A 22,389-nucleotide genomic window follows, 5' to 3' on the forward strand; every position below is an offset into this window, starting at 1 on the left:
TACAAGAGGAGGACGGATGGTGAACATAGACTAGGTCGTTCTGGATTTCGAATTCGGACGACGATCATGCTAGCATGTAGGTTTTAGTGCTGGTGTGAGCTCCTCGAGATGGGATTAGTGTAGGAGTAGAGTCTTAGCTCTGAACATCATTTGTTTCTTTTGGGACATTGTAGTTTCCCACCTATAGCTTTTTGTGTGGTTTCTTTACGGGAATCACAGAGAGTTGGTTGGACATAGGAGGTCTTGTTTCAGGCCGATGGGCCAGCTCATTCTCAGTTTTGAGGGATGGTGTTGCGGACACTTCACCTTTAGTTTTAGTCTGTACATATTGCCTTCGGGCGCTACACTTTTCTTTCCGTCACTGGAGGTTACTCGTGACGAGGTTGTTACTTACAGCGGGTCTGTATTATATATTGTGTATTAGTTCTGCTATCTCTCGCATTTGCGTTTATTTATTTTAGTCTTGTTTATATTATCAAAAAAAAAATATATTCACGTTTTTCCGCATTAAGTTTACTTTTGGTTACTAAAGTGACGCCACCGAAATCGGGGTGTTACAAAGGTGATTTATATGTCATCTATCACACTCTCCAGTACGTGTCAGGTGATTGGTACTTGCATGTTTCCAATTTTTTTCAGTTACTGTTGTAGATTTTTATTATGTCTAACCGATTGGTAAACTAAGGGATATCTTTTATAATTAAGTATTATATTATACATAAGTTGTGTGTCTGAAGTAAATAACAAATTAGTTTCTCTTAGTTGTTCTTTTTGGAAACAATGCTAAAGGGTGTCTCTTATATGAGTTTAAATGATGGTAATCAGTTGTGATGTATAGTTAGGTTTAGTTAAATGGATTAAAATATCATTTTATTAAGCTTGGGTGCAATAGGCTGGTTTTACTGACAAGTACTCAAGTTTTAGATAAAACTTCGTAATAAGCAGTAAAAGTTAGGGATAAACTTTATCATTTATAATTGTTTAATAAAAAATTTTGAATTACAAAATTTTAAGAGCCCGCCTATATTGCCTATATAAGATAGTAATGTGTTGTGGTCCTGAAATATTTATCTCCAAATGGTTTTAAATTGCATCTTTTGTAAAAAAAAACTTATTGACAAACTTAAATAAAAAATTATTTTATTCAAAAAATTCACTTAAAATAAAATCAATTATTTTTTTTAAGTAAATATTTTTATGCATATCGCTTAACTTTTTGATCAATAGAGTAGAATTGCTTTTTTTTTTAATGGAGGTTTTGAATAATGTTTATTATATTTTTTGTTCTATTCTTTCTATTTATGAAATAATAATAAATTGCAACTATTTGTAGATGAAGTTCAAACATTTAGTGGTTGTTCATCAAGAGATGAAAGTGAAGATAGTGAAGATGGTGAACGAGATGATATGCCTTGTAGTAAAAATTTTGATGAGTTTGAGGGTAAATTATTGTTTTATGACATAAATTTGTAATTAAAGGTTGATTGTGAAAATTTTTCCATGTAAGTGTTATTGAATTTAAATGCAGAATATTCTGATATTGGAGACATGAAGTATGAGTGTCAGTATTGTGGGGCTTTGCATTGGTATGCTGAAGGAGTTAGAAAGAAAAAGAATAATATTCCCACAATTTTTTCTCTGTGTTGTCTAAACGGAAAAGTGTTAGTTCCTTTCTTCAGGAAGCCACCGACTTTATTATGGGATTTGATAATGGGAAATGATGTTCGTAGTCGAGAATTCTTAGCAAATATAAGAAGTTATAATAGTGCTTTTGCTTTAACTTCATTTGGTGGAAAAATTGAAAGTGGTCTAAATGACGGAGGTGGTCCACCACAATTTGTTATTAGTGGGCAAAATTATCATCGTATTGGTAGCTTGCTTCCAAATGTGGGAGAGACTCCTAAATTTGCCCAACTTTATGTTTATGATACTCAGAATGAGATCCAAAATCGAAGTTCACACTTTAGGTACGTAAATGCTATTTTTTCTTATGAATGTTGTATATTATGTTTTAATGTTATTAATATTTTTGTTTTATTGTTTAGGAATTCGGATGGAAGTTGTAAGCTAAACAAATCCTTAATTGAAGATCTTTTGGCAATGGTTGATGAGTGTAATGTCTTGGTGAAATCATTTCGAAAGGTACGTGATTTCATTTCTATCAACCCATTGTTAAGGATTTCTCTAAGATTGTTTAGAGCTAGACCCAAAGACCCAAGAGTGTACAATTTACCTTCTGTGGATGAGGTAGCTAGTTTAATTGTTGGTGATTTTGATTCTACTGATTGTGGTCGAGACATAGTTGTTAGTTCAATGGATGGTACTCTTAGAAGAATTCATGAGACACACACTTCATTTTTACCGTTGCAATATCCTTTGCTTTTTCCTAATGGAGAAGATGGATATAAAGAAGATATTTTGTTTCGCCAAGATGGAGATGGTCGTGTTTTTAAAAAGAGAGTACGAGTATCTTTGAGAGAATTTATTTCTTTTAGAATTCATGAAAGAATGAGAGAGGATTCAGTTATATTGCGTAGTAGAAGATTATTCCAACAATTTCTTGTGGATTGTTATTCGATGATTGAGGCTAAAAGATTATCATATATCAAGGGTAATCAAAAGACAATACGTCGGGACTTCTTATCTGGATTGGAGGAGGCTATGGAGAAAGGTGATGTCGATTCAGCATCAGTTGGAACAAGGATAGTTCTACCTTCATCATTTACTGGTGGAAGAAGATATATGTTTAACAATTGTCAAGATGCAATGGCAATCTGCAAACATGTTGGATATCCAGATCTTTTTATAACTGTTACTTGCAACCCAAAGTGGCTTGAAATTCAAAGGTGTGTTTCTGAAAAAGGCTTGAATGCCTATGATCGCCCTGATATCTCGTGTCGGGTTTTTCATATTAAAGTGAAGCAGTTAATGCGTGATTTGAGGAAATGTCAATATTTTGGGAAAGTCTCAGCTGGTTAGTAATATTTCAATTGAATATAATATATATATATATATATGTAGATATTGAAAAATATTATATGAGTGATTAATTTATTTATAGGAATGTATACCATTGAGTTTCAAAAGAGGGGACTTCCACATGCCCATATACTTATTTGGTTAGCGCCTGGTTCAAAGCTAACAACACTAGAGAAAATTGATTCAGTTATATGTGTAGAGTTACCTGATCCAGTTGCTAGCCCGAAACTATTTGAAGTTGTTTCTATGTTCATGGTCCATGGTCCATGTGGTAGTAGTAGGAAAAATTCTCCGTGCATGATAAATGGTCGGTGTTCCAAAATTTTTCCTAAGAAATGAAGGTGCGAAAAACACTAGAAAGGGGGGTTTGAATAGAGTTTTTGAATCTCGGGTATACTTTTAAGCTTTTTCAAAACTCAAAGATAAAAACTAAGTGCTGAATAATAGGAAGTAAAGCACACGAGTATTTTATCCTGGTTCACTTGAGATAAAAGCTCAAGCTAATCCAGTCCACCTGTTAAGGTGATTTCTTCCTTCTTCTGATGAAGGCAATCCACTAAAATCAATGAGTGTTACAACTGCACTTTGCAACCTGCTAAGTGACTAACAATACACTGATTTTCTCACTAGTATCCTCTTAAGAAGCTGATCTACCGATCCTCTTAAGACTAGCTAAATACTGAATCAGCCTTGATTCAGTCCTCTCAAGATCCGACCAACCTTGGTCTCTTGATGAACTTTACAAAATGTGTAAAAGGTTTCGGGTTTACAATAAGTGCTTCTAACAAGCGAATAGTAAACTCAGAAGTTTAAGAACAGTGAAGAAATAATGCTAAGAGAATGGTTCGTATGTGTTGAATATTTTCAGCAAAGTTTCTTAGCTTCTTTCTTCTTTCTTCAGCCTTTATATACTCCAAGACTTGTGATGTAGCCGTTGCTAGGGTTTTATCCGTTGGAGTGGCAATTCTGTAATATCAGACTGCTAGGCTGTACAAGGTAGGTGGCGGACAGACTGAGACTTGTACGATGTTGTACTGTGATAGCGACATGTCCTCTCACCGGTTGACTTGAGATCAAGGAGCTTCAGATGAATGTAGGTGAAGCTTCTGATCATGGTCAGATTGAAGCTTGGAGTCTTCTGACCATGCAACTTCTGCTTCTGAACAAGTTCCTCAGAACTTCTGATCGTCAGAGCTAGAATAGCTTGGGTCTTCAGAACCAACTTCTTGCAAGTCTTCAGAACTTGAGTCTTCTGCTTCTGGACCGTTCCACTAGAACATCTGGTCTTCAGAACTTCTGACTTGAGTTCTTCAGATCTTCTTGAGAGCTTCCATCTTCAGAACTTCTGAAGTATTTGCCACTGTTAAGAACGAACATGGTAGGATAATGAGCTCTCCTTTTAGTAACCCTTGGTTCTTCTTCTTCTGAACGAATAGGCTTGGGTCAGATTCAGAACCTGTTTGTCACAGCTTAAAAAGACAAACGTTAGGGTACCACAATTGTTCATCATCACAAACCTTAATTGTAATCATCAAAACATAGAGATGCAACCACTGATCAAACCTTGATCTTACAATCTCCCCCTTTTTGATGATGACAAAACAAGTATTTTGATGAACAATTTTTACACAATAAACTGAATACACAAGAGAGAAAAGATCAGAGATTAAACTTATCCTTGTGTAACAGTTTGCTATGCTCTTTCTGAATCAAGGGCAGCACCTGATTCTGAGCTAGGGTCTCCCCCTGACTCCCCCTGAATCTATGACTTGATGAATTGGTGAATAGTTTAGATTCGGAGTCTGGTTATGTGATCAGATTTTACGCTTGAATAGATGTATACTCATCAGAAGTGATGGTTCAGAACTTAGCGTATATCACATAATAACATAGAGTCTTGTCTAGATATAATTGGAATAAGACGTCAGAAGCAAGATTAGTTCAAAATGTATTCCTTATCTGAGACGCTTGACAATATCTATGTGCTATAAGTATTGATACTTGTTCTCCTCTACTGGTTTTATATAATATAAAAGTTTATCAAAACCATAAAAGTTTATCAAAACCATTTTATGTACTCCCCCTTTTTGTCATAATCAAAAAGAGTGAAAAACAAAATCAACAATAACAATAACAGGAAATGAGGCAAATAAAATATGTTATTATTACTGAACGGAGAAGAAGTACAAAGGATCGAGAGGAACGAAGAAGACTAATCCTAGATAAATAGGAAAGCTCTAGAATTCTTCATGGAGAGAAGTTGAAGGTGGAGAGGACGAATGTCCGTATCAATTGAGGCTAACTGAGTAGCCAGTTCCTCCTTCGAGTGAACAGTCTCCTGGACCGCCTCTGGATCCGCTTCATCGTTAACTGCTTCATATTCCAGAAGCATGCAAATGCCCTGGAGCTGATCTTCAACGTCCTTCCGGCGAGTGGTCAGACGCAGGAGGTCAGTCAGAACTTCTTGAAGGTTCTGAAGACAGAGAGTTTGATGAGAAGTGAGCCAGCAGTTCAGAAGAGTCTCAATCTTCTCAAGAGCGTGAGAGATCTGAGAAGAAGATAGATTGACACTCCATGGAAAGACTTGATCGAATACCAGAGTCTTGAGTTCAGATATCAAATTGACAGTAGTCATGGTGATTTGGAGGAGATAAGAATAGAGAAGAATGGAATTGAATGTGAAGGGGAAGATGAACGCAGTGAATATAAAGAAGAAAAGTAACAGAAAACCATGCATAAATCTTATCAATCATAAAAGCATGTGAGTTACTAATGGACGGTGCATTGAATCAGAGAATGAAAAACTTAACACGGTCAGCATGAAATAAATTCAGTCATAATGAATAAATGCATGCATGATAGAAATGAGAAATTCAGGGCTTGGAGGTGGAAGGAAGATTGTCCATAAGATATTTCATGATGGCTTCCATTTTGCTTGAGGACTCTGCAATCTGCTTGCTCTACTCAGTCTGAACTTGTCCTTGTTGCTCAACCATCTGAAACAATCGTTGCTGATCATCTTGAATCCTGTCAATCCGGGCAGCTAAAATGGCAACTTCTGGAGCTGGAACAGAAGTGGGAACTTCTGATGCTTGTGGATGAGTGGCAGCTTCAGCTTCTGAAGTCATAACAGTATCAACGTGAATCTGCCCTTGTTTCTGAACTTCATCACCAACTGCATCTTCCAGAATAACTATACCATCTGTGATTTCTTCTTCTTCCTCTGCTGAGAGCATCACAACATCCTCTGAAGTACATTCAGAGACAACACATGGTCTTTCAGCCATAGCTCGTCTCATGGGCTCACACACCTTGTGCAGCACTCTCTGCCTCTGCTCATAGGCCCTCTCAGATGCATCATGAACTCTTAGTCTTTTCTCCCTGCTAAGCTGCTTCTGAAGTTCATGACTTTTGCCTTCTGACCAACTCTCAAATGCAGACCATAGACTATCAACAAGAGAGGCATCAAACTGATTATCAGTTACCTGATACAGCCAGTTCAGCCTTCTGATGGCCTCTGCAGAAAACTCCTGAATGAGTTGAGGAAGATTCTGAGGAAGGAAGGAGGTGGCCAGGGTCAGAACAGGCTGAGGAGTTCTGGCAGCATTAGAGCTCGAAGCATTTGATTCTTCCATGTGCTCAGAAGGAATGGACTCAATCTCATGATCCTTCTCTACGCCTGAGTGATCTGATTCATCCATATGCTCAGCTTCAGTGATAGTATCCGGCCTTTGCCTTGAGGTGACAGTCTTTTCAGGTGAAGGGAAACTCAGATCCTGTGAGTTGACTGCTGAATAATTGGACAAGGACACATAGGAGGTCGCAGCAGCATCTGGAATCCGATCTTCAAAATTGGAAGCAAATTGTTGGAGAGGCTTCACATTGAAAGGCGGCTCAAGGATCTGGACATCATCATCTTCCTTTTCTTTCTCAGTAGGGATCTCACCAGTTTGGGTTATGAGGAAGGTGTGTGGAGTGGATGCAGGCTTGGGAGAGAACTGTTGAACTAAGGTTCTCAGAGTGGCCTCATGTTGAACAATACCTTGAATGAAGGAATTGAAAGGAGGTATTGGTTCAGTTGGGATGAATGTGGAAGAGGTGAAAATTGGAATGGAAGGGATGGCTGTGGTGGCTGTTTGGATCCTTGAAGTAGGAGCTTGAGGTTCAGCTTGTGTTTGAGTTTGTGTCTAAGTTTGAGTGGGTGCTGTTTGAGTTAAGGTGGGCATGGAAGTAGATATAGGCAGGGGTTGTTCAGGTATAACTACTAAAGCAGAATCAGAATTAATGCTTTCAGTAATTACCTTACTTGAGCTTCTTATTGGTGAGGTTCTGGTGAGAGTTGCAGTCCTTGCTGGATCAGAAGTGCGTTTAGATCTTCTTTCCCTCTGTACTTCTGAAGTTGGTTCAGATGCTTGTTCTGCAACTGGTTCCTTCTGCTGAAGTGGTCCCCTCAGAGGAAGCTTCCTTCTCTTCACTAGGGGAATAGCGTCAGAATCAGTGGATTCTTCAGCATCTGAATCTTCCCTTATACCCTGAATCACATTCTGAATGATCTCATGGTCATCCTGCTCATCTTCCTCTTCCTCAAGAATAATTTTGCGTCTCTTAGCCAGAGGCATGTCTTCATCTTCAGTTTCTTCACTTGGGAAGTCTTCCCATGTGTCTTCTGAGCTTTCAGAATCAGACATTTGTTGTTGTTGAGCTGAGGTTCTCTTCAGATGCCTTTCAGGAGATGGTTCCCTGATGATCACAGTCTTGGAAGCAGTCTTCTTCTTTGCAGGTTCCTCTATCAGAATCCCTTTGCCCTTAGGATCTGAGGGCTTGCTGCTTGTTGTTCTCCTGGATTTCCTGGTTGCCAGGTTAGGAGGACTCTCAGGAAGAGTGCTAACAAATTCTGTAAGGGTGATTGGATCACCTTGACTTCTGAGCATCCTGACATATTCCAGAATGCATGCTGGATTGTCCTTTTTGGACCAAATGGGAAAGTCATCAATGGGGTAATGCCTCCGACGAACTTCAACAGAAGTGTCTTCTTTGGGAGCAACTTTAATCTTCTCAATGATCTGCATCTTCTTCAACTTTGTGCTATTGAGAGCATCACCAACTGTCATGGCCAGATCTTCGTGAAGTCCAAGATCTGATAGAGTCTTGACAAGCTTATTTTGGACGAAGATGTCTGACAGCAGCCTTCCATACGGAATGTAAGAGATGAATCTCTTGTTCTCAGAATGTGATAGATTGGACCAACGAGCCTGTTGAAGTACCCAGACCATCCTTGCAAATTGACTTGGTTCCTAATATCAAACCCATGTTGAGCAAGATTATCAAAATCAACTCTTGCTTCGCAGCACACACTTAGTTCTTCCACTTTCTTTGCACAGGTGACTACATTTGGTGCATTCAGAATCTTCTGAGCTTCCTCGAATCTTTTCTTCTCTTGATCTTTTGCAGTTTGTGTGGTAGAAGCAGGAACATTCGCCTTAGTTTTCCTCGATTTGCCCATGATTTTCAGAGATGGAGGTTTAGGGTTCAGAGAGAGGAGGAAATGTTGGAGGAAGGAATATGAGTGAATGCAATGCACACGGATAGTTTCAAAACCGTAAGTGTAAGTGAGTGGGAGATCGTGTGTGACAGTGCATATAGTGAGTTTAATGGTAACCGTTGACAGTTTTTCTAAGAAATTAAAGGCAAAATCAACGGTTATAAAATATATAGTCTGAAAATAGCATAGTAGAGGAGAGTAGACGTCATCATTATAGCAGATATACCACGCGACTCAAGGAACTATGTCACAAATGAAGTGACACGTGTATTTTTGTCTACTACAGAAGTTTAACCAGTGGGTTAAGTGCTTCTGATCGAGTAACTTCTGAAGGAGGTAACATCTGATGACTTCAGAAGTACCAGGGTCAGAAGTTCTGAAGAAAACCTTACTCTGGACAAAAATCCATGTTCAGGTTTTCAAGAATAAATAAAAACCTATCTTCTACCAAGGGCTTAGTAAAGATATCTGCCCACTGATGGTCAGTATCAACATACTCTAATGATAGAGTGCCCTTCTGAACATGGTCACGAATATAATGATACTTTACCTCTATATGCTTTGCTCTTGAGTGTAGAATGGGGTTCTTGCTGAGTGAAATAGCAGCTGTGTTGTCACAGTAGATAGGAACCTTCTTCATAGACAATCCATAGTCCTCTAGATGGTTCTTCATCCATATGGTTTGTGTACAGCAAGTGGCAGTTGAGACATACTCTGCTTCAGCAGTTGATAGAGCAATTGTGTTCTGTCTTTTGCTTGACCAAGATACAAGATTTGATCAAAGGAAATGGCAGCTTCCAGAGGTGCTTTTCCTTTCCACTCTATCTCCAGCAAAGTCAGCATCACAAAAACCTGAAAGTGTATACTCTGATGTTTTTCTATACATCAAGCCAAGGTTAGTAGTTCCTTTCAGATATTTGAGGATCCTCTTAACAGCAGTTAAATGAGTCTCTCTAGGATCTGATTGGAATCTTGCACAGAGATGCACACTAAACAATATATCAGGTCTAGATGCAGTTAAGTAAAGAAGAGAGCCTATCATTCCACGATAGAGCTTCTGACAAACCTTAGAGGAAAGTTCCTCTTTCTCAAGAATGCATGTTGGATGCATTGGAGTCTTTGAGATGTTGCAGTCACTCATGTTGAACTTCTTCAGAAGTTCCAGGGTGTACCTCTTCTGATGGATGTAGGTGACTCCTGGTCGTTGATCTATTTGAATTCCCATGAAGTATTTAAGTTCTCCCATAATGCTCATTTCAAATTCAGCATGCATTAACTTAGAGAATTCCTTGCACAAGGAGGGATTAGCAGAACCAAAAATGATATCATCAACATAAATCTGAACTATAAGAATGTCATTCTTATAGGTTCTGCAGAAAAGAGTATTGTCACCTTTACCCCTTACAAACTCATTCTGTAGAAGAAAGGAGCTGAGCCTTTCATACCACGCTCTGGGAGCTTGCTTCAATCCATAGAGTGACTTCTTGAGCTTGTAGACATGCTCTGGGTGTTTGTCATCTTCAAAGCCAGGAGGTTGCTTGACATACACTTCCTCTGAAATGTAGCCATTTAGGAAGGCACTTTTGACGTCCATCTGGTGAAGAATGATGTTGTGATTTACTGAGAAGGAAATCAGTAGCCTTATAGCTTCAAGCCTTGCTACAGGAGGAAAGGTCTCAGTGTAATCAATTCCCTCTTGTTGACTGTAGCCTTGAGCTACCAGTCTTGCCTTATTTCTTGTTACTTCTCCTTTTTCATTCAGCTTGTTTCTGAATACCCACTTGGTTCCAATGACATGGAAACCTTTGGGTTTGGGCATTAAGGTCCATACATCATTCTTGGTGAACTGATCTAGCTCTTCTTGCATTGCTTGAATCCAGCCTTTGTCTTCAAGAGCTTCATTAACTGATTTTGGCTCAATGAGAGACACAAATCCCTTCAGACTCAGAAGAGTCTCTTCTGAAGGTTTGAGCATAGACCTGGTTCTGACGGGAGCATCTTTGTTGCCAATGATCAGTTCTTCTGGATGAGAAGCAACTATTCTTTTCTTCTTCTGAAGTGGATCAGAAGTTGTTGGAAGATCTTCAGATGCTTCTGTCTCTGGAGCAACATCCTCTGGGCTTTTCATTGGTTGATTTGCTTCTGAACAGTCAATGCTTAAATCTGCAAATCTTTCAAACAGCTTTGACTTTTCTGAGCCAAGCTTATCATCAAATTTAATCTGGATGGATTCCTCAACAGTTTGATGAATAATATTATAAATTCTAAAACCTTTAGATCTTTCAGAATAACCAAGAAAATAACATTTTAAAGCTTTAGAATCGAATTTACCCAATTGCTCCGTAGTGTTGAGCATGAAGCAAGTACTTCCGAATGGATGGAAGTAAGAGATATCAGGTTGTCTTCCTTTGCATAGCTCATACGGAGTTTTCTCAAGAATTGGTCTAATGGAGATTCTGTTCTGGATGTAGCAAGCAGTGTTGATTGCTTCTGCCCAGAAGTGCTTGGCCATACTTGATTCTTGCATCATGGTGCGAGCCATCTCCTGAAGAGTTCTATTCTTTCTCTCAACTACTCCATTTTGTTGAGGAGTGCGAGGACAAGAGAAGTTATGGGAGATTCCTTGAGAGTTGAATAAATCTTCAAAAGCTTTGTTCTCAAATTCTCCACCATGATCACTTCTGACAGTAATCACAGAAGATTGAAACTCCTTCTGAACTTGGGTAATGAAGTTAGTGAACACGGTATGTGTTTCATCTTTGTGCCTTAGGAACTTTACCCATGTCCACCTGCTATAGTCATCCACAATAACTAACCCATACTTCTTTCCTCCAATGGATTCAGTTTTCACTGGTCCAAAGAGATCAATGTGAAGTAGCTCAAGGGGCCTTGTTGTAGATACCACATTCTTTGCTTTAAAAGGCTTCTTGGTGAATTTTCCCTTCTGACAAGCTTCACACAGAGCCTCTGATGAGTACTTCAGACGAGGCAATCCTCTGACGAGATTTAGCTTGCTAAGTTGAGAGATTTTTCTGAGACTTGCATGTCCTAGACGTCTGTGCCAGATCCATTGCTCATCATTAACTGACATGAGACACTTGACCTTCTGAGATAGCAGTTCAGAGGATCTGATTTTGTAAATATCATTTTTCCTTTTCCCAGAAAATAAAACATATCCATCTGTCTGACTAACAGCTTTGCATCCGGTTTGATTGAAGATCACATCGTATCCTTTGTCAGCAATTTGGCTTATGGAAAGCAAGTTGTGAAATAATCCTTCCACCAGAAGTACATCATTGATAACTGGAATTTTTCCATCTCCTATGGAACCTTTTCCAATAATTTTTCCCTTCTGGTTTCCTCCAAAGCCAACGTCTCCTCCTGACTTAAGCGGTGTCAGTTCTTGGAATATAGACCTTGTGCCCGTCATGTGTCGCGAGCATCCACTGTCCAGGTACCATGACAGGTGTCTTAACTGAGCTGCATAAGATGTCTGCAACAGGAATAATTTTTGTTTTAGGTACCCATATCTTGGGTCCTTTCTTGTTAGTTTTCCCAGAAGTTCTTGGAACTTTGGGTGCAACAGGAGGATAATGCATAGGAACCTGAGTATAGTATCTAGACATGTCAAGTTTGAACTTTCCCTTTGGTTTCACCACCTTTGGTTTAACCTTCTCTGGAATGACCGTGCCAGCGGGAACGAAATGCTTATGCAATGGTTCGCGTTTGGGCTCAGATGACTTAGCTTTCATGGATTGAAAGTAGCCAAGGCCACTGTTCCCATTTCTGCTCATGCCATAGATCATTGAAGCCATAAGACTTCTGTCTATGCCCTTTGCAAGGAACTTTTGAAACGCTTTCTCATATTTTGTCTCATACTTAACATCAGATGATGCAAGTTGATCTTCTAACACATCATTTTTAGCACGAAGAACAACATTGTCATTGACAAGAATATAGTTTTCATCCATGAGTTCAGAGACTGACTTCTCATGAACTTCTGAAGAACTGGTTTTAGCAGCATACTTCTTTTTAAGCTCTTTATGCTTATTTAGCAAAATATCATGTTTCTTCATTATTTCAGATAAAGAAGTTCTTAGCTCAGATAGAGAAAAGTCAGAGAATACCTCATCACCATTCTCAGAGTCTGAATCATCTTCTAAAGCTTCAGCATCTCTGCTAGTGGTAGCCATTAGAGCCTCCACAGCTTCATCTTCTTCTGACTCAGCTTCTTCTGAATCAGTTGCATCAAAGGTTATGAGGGCTTTCTTCTTGAAGACTTTTCTAGGTCTCTTGTCCTTCTTAAGCTTGGGACAGTCACTCTTGTAGTGCCCAGATTCCTTGCACTCGAAGCAAGTGACTTCCTTTCCAGATGATTTCTTCTGACCAGATGAAGATTCATATCTTCCTGAACTTCTCTTTGGTCCTTTTCCCTTGCTATGTCTGTTCTTCCAGAGTTTGCTTAGCCTCTTTGTGAAGAGAGACAACTCTTCATCATCAGACGCATCTGATAGCTCTTCAGATGAATTTTCTTCTTCTGCCTGATAGGCTTTTGCTTTGTCAGATTTTGACTTAAGAGCAATTGACTTGTCTTTCTTTTGAGGCTTGTCTCCTTTGAGTTCAATCTCATGGCTTCTGAGATGACTCACGAGCTCTTCTAACTTCAACGAGTTCAAATTCCTGGAGAGTTTCAGGGCAGTGACAAAAGCTCTCCACTCCTTAGGCAAACTTCTGATAATCTTCTTGACATGATCACCAGTAGAGTAGCCCTTGTTTAGCACTCTGATTCCAGCAATCAGAGTTTGAAACCTTGAGTACATCTCCTCAATGGTTTCACCAGATTCCATCTTAAACTGCTCATATTGTTGTATGAGAGCAAGAGCCTTGGTTTCCTTGACCTCTTCATTTCCTTCATGTGTCATGACCAAGGAGTCAAAAATGGATTTAGCAGTTTCTTTGTCAGAGATCTTCTCATACTCAATGTATGATATTGAGCTGAATAGCATGGACTTCGCCTTGTGATGATCCTTGAAACGCTTCTTCTGAGCGTCAGTCATTTCAGAACGGGGGATCTTCACTCCTGAAGCATCTACTGGATCAGTATAGCCTTCAATGACCATATCCCAGAGATCTGGGTCAGTGCCAAGGAAATAGCACTCTATTCTATCTTTCCAGTACTCAAACTTTTCACCATCAAAGATTGGTGCTCTGAGTTGATTGTTGTTGTTGTTGTTGTCAGCGGAAGTATTGGCTTGGGCCATGATTTGTTTTTCACACAAGGTTCTGGATCACTGAACACTGTTAGGTGTTAAAATCAGAACCGGAGCTCTGATACCAATTGAAGGTGCGAAAAACACTAGAAATGGGGGGTTTGAATAGAGTTTTTGAATCTCGGGTATACTTTTGAGCATTTTCAAAACTCAAAGATAAAAACTAAGTGCTGAATAATAGGAAGTAAAGAACACGAGTATTTTATCCTGGTTCCCTTGAGATAAAAGCTCAAGCTAATCCAGTCCACCTGTGAAGGTGATTTCTTCCTTCTTCTGATGAAGGCAATCCACTAAAATCAATGAGTGTTACAACTGCACTTTGCAACCTGCTAAGTGACTAACAATACACTGATTTTCTCACTAGTATCCTCTTAAGAAGCTGATCTACCGATCCTCTTAAGACTAGCTAAATACTGAATCAGCCTTGATTCAGTCCTCTCAAGATCCGACCAACCTTGGTCTCTTGATGAACTTTACAAAATGTGTAAAAGGTTTCGGGTTTACAATAAGTGCTTCTAACAAGCGAATAGTAAACTCAGAAGTTTAAGAACAGTGAAGAAATAATGCTAAGAGAATGGTTCGTATGTGTTGAATATTTTCAGCAAAGTTTCTTAGCTTCTTTCTTCTTTCTTCAGCCTTTATATACTCCAAGACTTGTGATGTAGCCGTTGCTAGGGTTTTATCCGTTGGAGTGGCAATTCTGTAATATCAGACTGCTAGGCTGTACAAGGTAGGTGGCGGACAGACTGAGACTTGTACGATGTTGTACTGTGATAGCGACCTGTCCTCTCACCGGTTGACTTGAGATCAAGGAGCTTCAGATGAATGTAGGTGAAGCTTCTGATCATGGTCAGATTGAAGCTTGGAGTCTTCTGACCATGCAACTTCTGCTTCTGAACAAGTTCCTCAGAACTTCTGATCGTCAGAGCTAGAATAGCTTGGGTCTTCAGAACCAACTTCTTGCAAGTCTTCAGAACTTGAGTCTTCTGCTTCTGGACCGTTCCACTAGAACATCTGGTCTTCAGAACTTCTGACTTGAGTTCTTCAGATCTTCTTGAGAGCTTCCATCTTCAGAACTTCTGAAGTATTTGCCACTGTTCAGAACGAACATGGTAGGATAATGAGCTCTCCTTTTAGTAACCCTTGGTTCTTCTTCTTCTGAACGAATAGGCTTGGGTCAGATTCAGAACCTGTTTGTCACAGCTTAAAAAGACAAACGTTAGGGTACCACAATTGTTCATCATCACAAACCTTAATTGTAATCATCAAAACATAGAGATGCAACCACTGATCAAACCTTGATCTTACAAGAAATATGTGGATAAGACCTCATTTGACATTGATGGTTATCCGACATATCGAAGGAGGAACACTGGTGTTTTTGTTGAAAGACGTGATGTTCAATTAGATAATGGGTATGTTGTTCCTTATAATGCAAAATTGTTGATGAAGTACCAAGCCCACATTAACATTGAATATTGTAACAAATCGAATTGCATCAAATACTTATTTAAGTATATCAACAAAGGAGTTGATCGGGTTACAGTTTCAATGAAAAATGAATGTAATGAAGGACAAAATGTGCCGGAGGTTGATGAGATCCAACAATATTATGATTGTCGTTATTTGTCTGCTTGTGAAGCTGCTTGGAGATCATTTTCATTTCGTATTCATGATCATTGGCCTCCCGTTCAGCGGTTACCTTTTCATATGCCCAACAAACAAGTTGTATTATATGGTAATGAAGAACCAATTGATAGGGTCGTTCAAAGAGGTCAGATGTCTGAAACAATGTTTACTGGGTGGATGGTTGCTAATATGATATATGAACATGGTAGGCATTTGACATATGCTGAGTATCCGCAGTTATTTGTTTGGCATCCTAAAGATAAAGAGTGGCGACCACGCAAAAGAGGTTTTCCATTGGAAGAATGAATTTTATACCTTTAGGGTGTGGGGAGGTATATTATTTGCGTTTATTGTTAAATCTACAATGTGGATGCACAAGTTATGCCGATTTGAGAACTGTTGATGGTGTTGTTCGAGTGAGCTTTCAGGAAGCATGTTCTGCCTTGGGATTATTAGAGGATGATAAAGAATTTATTGATGGATTAATTGATTGTGCTGAATTGTCAGGTGGTATGTCTGTTAGAAAGTTGTTTATGGTGTAGCTATTATCTAATTCAATTGTCACACCATGAAAAGTTTTTGAGGAAACTTGGAGGTTGTTAGCCGATGGAATTCTTTATAAGCGAAGGAAATTACTTTTCAATCCAGGTATTTTTTATTTATTTATGTATTTGTTTATATACATGTATATATTTATGTTTTGTACATGTCATTTCTTTGTGGTTGTTAAAGTAATTGTTATTTTGACTTTATATAAATTGTTTTATTTTATCTAGCATTGCGTTTGGATGATCAGACTTTGAAGACGCTTTGTTTGGTTGAGCTTGAAAAAATGTTAGTTAATAATGGGAAAACACTATTTCAGATGAAGTCCCTCAGTTTGAGAATGTCATGTTGTTTAACGAGTTAAGATTTGACATTGATGATATGTCAGTTAAACATAATATCCATTTGATGAAGTTGAATAATGGTCAAAGGAAAGTGTATGATGAGGTTATTGATGCAGTTAATAAATCAGATGGAGGATTTTATTTTGTCTATGGTTCAGGTGGTACAGGAAAAACTTTTCTTTGGAAAACCCTAAGTTATAGATTAAGATCTGAGCGGAAGATTGTGTTGAATGTTGCATCCAGTGGTATAGCATCTCTTTTGTTACCTGGTGGGAGGACTGCACATTCGTTATTTAGTATCCCACTTGTGTTAAATGAGGATTCATGTTGTAATATTAGGCTGGGTAGTAACAAGGCAAAGTTGCTTAAACATACAAGTTTAATTATATGGGATGAGGCACCTATGGTTAATAGGTGGGCATTTGAGGCTGTTGATAGAACCTTGCGTGATATAATGGAAGTTGGGGATGTTTATGGTGGGGGAAAGCCGTTTGGTGGAAAAGTTGTGGTTTTAGGGGGAGATTTTAGACAAACTCTTCCTATTATCCAGAAAGCAAGTAGGGAAGAAATTGTAATGGCTACTATTAACTCATCAAGACTATGGAAATTTTGCAAAGTCTTAAAACTTACTGAGAATATGCGTTTGCATGGGAATGATTCTTTACATGATTGTGAAAAATTGGTTGAATTTAGCAAGTGGATACTTGATATTGGTGATGGTAATTTGGGTGATTACAATGATGGTGAATGTGATTTAGATATTCCACATGACTTGATGGTTCCCTTTAAAGATGATGCTGTGTCAAGTATAGTTTATTCCACCTACCCTGATATTCAAAGGAAATTTTTTGATGAGGAATATTTTATTGATAAAGCTATTCTTGCTCCCACTTTGGATATTGTTGATAGTGTGAACCAGTTTGTGCTTTCAATAGTACCTGGCAAAGAAAAAGTGTATTTAAGTTCAGACAGTGTAGTCAAAGTTGATGAAGATGTAGCCATTGATGCAAATTGGATAACCATTGAGTTTTTGAACGGCATTAAGGGATCTGGACTTCCTGATCATAGGTTGTGTTTGAAAATTGGAACGCCCATTATGTTAATGAGAAATATTGATGTTTCAGCTGGGTTATGCAATGGAACTCGGCTTATTGTGTTGGATCTTAGACCAAATTTGATTTATGGGAAAGTGCTAAATGGAAATAAAGCTGGCACAAAAACATACATCCCACGCATGACTATTGTTCCTTCTGATAGTGGTCTACATGTTAAAGTTCAACGCAGGCAATTTCCGGTGTGTGTTTGTTTTGCAATGACAATTAGTAAGAGTCAAGGGCAGACGTTGTCTCGAGTGGGGGTTTTTTTACCGAGACCTGTTTTTTCCCATGGTCAACTATATGTTGCGTTGTCGCGTGTGAAATCAAGGGATGGATTGAAAATTTATGTTGACCAGACAGAAGTTCCGCCTTTGGAGCACACAAAAAATGTTGTTTACAAAGAAGTATTCAAAAATTTTAGCTGAGGTATGAAGATGAGTCAATTGCTAATTATATATGTTGGTCCCCTTATTTAAATTTAGTATAAAGGTAGGTTTAGATAGTGACAATTTTTAAGCAAATACTATGATAAATAGTAATTTTATGATTTATGTTAACTCAATATTTATGGTAGTTAGTTTATTTTCAAATGAATCTCCAGATGGGGAAGGTCTCCTATGTACCATTTAATGGAAGGCATGGATTCTCATAAATGGTAATTGATTTTAGGTGTACATTGCTTGAATGGATCTTTTAGCCGTGCTCTTGTATTGCTCAGTTAAATAACAGATTTGTTCAACTAAAATGAAGTATGGATGGCCTTTTTTGTACTCTAAGTGATGGTGTTGCAACACTCTCTTTTGGTGGAGGATATTGGTTTTTTTGATTGATGCAAACTCGTGAGCTCCCATTAGAATGGCTTTTGCTTCCTGGTTCCTTTTTCACAAGTCTACCTCTGCTGGTTATTTCCTGGAGGTACAAATTCTGTATTAAGAATTTGGTGGAAGGTTTGGTCTTGATTTTGGAAGGCTTACCAATTGGGTTTGGGTTGAGTATTAGTTTTCGTTGTAAACACCCTTGAAAATTCGTCTTGACTTTTCAAAATAGGTACTCTTTTTCCTTGCTAGGTTTTCCCAAGGGGGTTTTATCCTAGAAAGGTTTTAATGAGGCATGTTTTGTTAAGTCTATTTTCAAGGGGGTATTAGGTGGGGTAGTTTTCTTGTTTTATAGGGTTTTGGTATTTGTACGTGTAAGTATCTGATTATTTAATTTATTATATGTAAAATGTTAAAGATGAACTTATTATGTATTCATTGGTTTCGTTGTTAACTTAAAGAAGCAACTTCATTTAATAAAAAAATAGGTATGTCTAACCTGTTGAAGGGATAGGCCATTTGTGCAATGGAAGTTTACACACAAAACCATTTTAAGCATAAATATAATCAGTACTACGTCAGTAGTTAACTTTCATACTAAAAGTTCAATTATCATAAACTGCAATATAGTAACTATAGCCATATATAAAAGTCAACATTGATATGTATGTCTTGGAGCAAAAAGTATGACATATAAGGTTAAAAACAAAGTCGCTAAAATAAAAGTTTATCCAGTTAAAATTCAACTATTTAGCACTAAGTTTGTTGAACATTTTTCTTCAAACTTCTCTCATTGGATTTGTTATCTTGTTATCTTCATCTTGTTAGCAGAAGATAGGTTTTTATTCATTCTTGAAAACCTGACCCTGGTACCTCTGAAGTCATCAGATGTTACCTCATTCAGAAGTTACTCGATCAGAAGCACTTAACCCACCGGTTAAACTTCGGTGGTAGGCAACAATACACGTGTCACTTCATTTGTGACATAGTTCCTTGAGTCGCGTGGTAGAGAAATTCTTGGGTGGACACGCACCCAACAAATCACTCTTAAGCGCAACCACTTAAAACATTAAACCTCATTTTAATTAGAATTTATGAAATCAGTTTTTTAATTTAATTTCCAAGTCAGATCCACGTTTCTCTCCCTTCTCTCTCTTTTGTTTCCCATTTCATCTTCACCTTTCTTCTCTTTCACCGTATCATTTTCATCTGGGTAGCACTTTCAGATCTTCGTCCTCTCCACAGTCTCTCTGTCGGGCACTTTCAGATCTAATTTCCCCACCATCTCTTCCGTCTCCCACGTTGCACCGCACGCCCGTCACATCTCCATTGGCAGCGAACATTACTCAAAAGTGATAAAGCAGTAGGGAATGCTTACTTGGTTACGTTAATCACAAAATTGCAGACAAGAACTTGTATCTTTGGATCCTGGGTGGGTTATCAAAGGGGTGGGTTATCAAAGGAGCAAGGCAATCTAATGTGATAAAAAAAAATTTGAGAAAAAGTATTAAGAAGAAAGTCAGAATGAATTGGAAACATATCAAACAAAAGTATGAAATAACAAATATGTTATTGGAAGACTGCTGGTAAGAGACGACCTCCGTCGACGGAGATGAGAAGACACAAAAGCAGTTGTGTTGTCGTCAGTAAAGAGGAAGAAACGGCAAATGAGAAGTTAGAGAGACGCGCCCGTTCTTTTTTTTTCATTTCATTTTAGTTTTGTTTTTATTTTGATTAGGTGTAAATTTATTAGTGGTTGTGCTTAAGAGTGATGTGTTGGGTGTGTCTCCACCCAAGAATTTCTCCGCGTGGTATATCTGCTATAATGATGATGTCTACTCTCCTCTACTATGCTATTTTCAGACTATCTATTTTATAACCGTTGATTTTGCCTTTAATTTCTTAAAACTGTCAACGGTTACCATTAAACCCACTATATGCACTGTCACACACGATCTCCCACTCACTTACACTTACGGTTTTGAAACTATCCGTGTGCATTGCATTCATTCATACTCCTTCCTCCAACATTTCCCCCTTCTCTCTGAACCCTAAACCTCATTCTCTGAGAATCATGGGCAAATCGAGGAAACCTAAGGTAAATGTTTCTGCTTCTTCCAAACAAACTGCCGAAGATCAAGAGAATCAAAGATTCGAAGAAGCACAGAAGATTCTGAATGCACCAAATGTAGTCACTTGTGCCAAGAAAGTAGAAGAACTGAATGTGTGCTGTGAAGCAAGAGTTGACTTCGACAATCTGGCTGAACATGGGTTCGACATCAGGGATCAGGTCAACTTACAAGGATGGTCTGGCTACCTCAATAGACTTGATGGTCCGATTTACACCAATTTGGTTGTTGAGTTCTGGAAGAACGCTGTCTGCAACGACTACTACGTTGTTTCTCACGTGCTGGACAAGAAGATTGTAATCTCAGAAGAGTCCATTGCAAAGTTGCTGGGTATGGAATTCCAGCAAGGAAAAAGGATTAAGAACGTTGATGCAAATGTTCCTGGGATGAGGAGCGTGGTCAACAAGGCGATTTATGACCACTGGGAAATGGAGAAAACCAAGTACAATATAAAGGACTTGAAGCCTCAGATGAAGATTTGGCAGAAGATATTCCTTACCTGCATTCACCCCAGAACTGGTGGAACTGAAAATCTTAATGCAACTCAAAAGGTAATCATGTACTACATTTCTAAGGGCGAACCTATCTGTCTTCCATTCCTTCTCTTGAATTATCGGAAGGAATGTGTTGAGAAATCAAGGACTACAACTGGTTCTGAGAACAAGAGGTTCATATCTTACATTCCGTATGGAAGGATGCTGTCAGATACCTTCGTCCAGAATAAGCTTGTCAAGACCCTATCAGACCTTGGACTTCACGAAGATCTGGCCATGTCTATTGGCGATGCTCTCAATGGCACAAAGTTGAAGAAAATGCAAATCATTGAGAAAGTTCAAGTTGCTCCCAGAGAAGACACTTCTGATGAGGTTCGTAAGAGAAACTACCCCATTGATGATTTTCCTATTTGGTCCAAGAAGGACAATCCAGCATGTATTCTGGAGTATGTGCGGATGCTCAGAAGACAAGGAGATCCTATCACTCTTGAAGAGTTTGTCAAGACACTTCCTGAAAGTCCTCCTAAGTTGGCAACAAGGAAATCAAGGAGGGCAACAAGCAGCAAGCCTTCAGATCCTAAGGGCAAAGGGATTCTGACAGAGGAACCTGCAAAGAAGAAAGCTGCATCCAAGACTGTGATCATCAGAGAACCCTCTACTGAAAAACCTTCCAAGAGAACCTTAGTTCAACCACGTCAAGTGTCTGAATCTGAAAGCTCTGAAGACACATGGGAAGATTCCTCAAGCGAGGAAACTGAAGATGATGATATTCCTGTGGCTAAGAGAAGAAAAGTTACTCTTGAGGAAGAAGAAGATGAGCAGGATGACCATGAGATCATCCAGAATGTGATTCAGAATGTAAGGGAAGCATAAGACGCTGAAGAATCCACTGATTCTGATGCTGTTCCCTTTGTGAAGAGAAGGAAGCTTCCTCTGAGGGGTCCCCTTCAGCTGAAAGAGGCAGTTGCAGAGCAAACATCTGAACCTGCTTCAGAAGTTCAACGTGAAAGGAGATCTAAAAGAACTTCTGATCCAGCAAGGGCTGCAAAATCTTACCACAACCACATCCATCAGAAGTCCAAGTAAGGTAATTACTGAAAGCATTAACTCTGATTCTGCTTTAGTAGTTATTCCTGAACAACCCATGCCTATATCTACCTCCATGCCTACCTCAATCCAAACAGCACCCACTCAACCTGAAACACAAGCTGAAACACAAGCTGAACCTCAAGCTCCTAAATCCACCATCCAAACAGCTACCACAGCCATGCCTTCCACTCCAATTTACACCTCTTCCACATCCATCCAAACTGAACCAGTACCTCCTTTCAATTCCTTCATTCAAGGTATTGCTCAAAGTGAGGCCACTATGAGAACCTTGGTTGAACAATTCAACCCCAAGCCTTCATCCACTTCACACACCTTCCTCATAACCCAGACTGGTGAGATCCATGCTGAGAAAGAAAAGGATGATGATGATGTTCAGATTCTTGTACCGCCTTTCAATGTGAAGCCCCTTCAACAAATTGCTTCCAACTTTGAAG

At 38.8% G+C, this 22,389-nt stretch overlaps 1 protein-coding gene across 1 annotated transcript; it reads left to right on the plus strand.

The window, feature by feature from the left end:
• Positions 1–780: 780 nt before the first annotated feature.
• On the plus strand, positions 781–21,931 carry LOC130743602 (uncharacterized). The gene is made up of 12 exons (XM_057595842.1): positions 781–817; positions 1,334–1,441; positions 1,529–1,586; positions 1,680–1,967; positions 2,046–2,974; positions 3,062–3,250; positions 15,200–15,647; positions 15,800–15,930; positions 16,286–17,594; positions 18,009–18,062; positions 20,506–20,902; positions 21,764–21,931. Exons 1-12 carry the CDS (start codon positions 781–783, stop codon positions 21,929–21,931), a joined length of 4,116 nt encoding a protein of 1,371 aa, XP_057451825.1.
• Positions 21,932–22,389: the final 458 nt, after the last annotated feature.

Source organism: Lotus japonicus, chromosome 3 (assembly GCF_012489685.1).
Source record: "Lotus japonicus ecotype B-129 chromosome 3, LjGifu_v1.2".
NCBI classification, from domain to species: domain Eukaryota; kingdom Viridiplantae; phylum Streptophyta; class Magnoliopsida; order Fabales; family Fabaceae; genus Lotus; species Lotus japonicus.

Excerpts from the sequence above, each read along its gene's own strand:
- LOC130743602 (XM_057595842.1), top strand. The coding sequence starts at position 781 with ATGCTAAAGGGTGTCTCTTATATGAGTTTAAATGATG. Across the intron at positions 1,587-1,679 it reads TATTGTGGGGCTTTGCATTG|GAAGCCACCGACTTTATTAT; the intron begins GTATGCTGAAGG and ends TCCTTTCTTCAG. Across the intron at positions 20,903-21,763 it reads ATCTTAATGCAACTCAAAAG|AGAAGGAAGCTTCCTCTGAG; the intron begins GTAATCATGTAC and ends CCCTTTGTGAAG.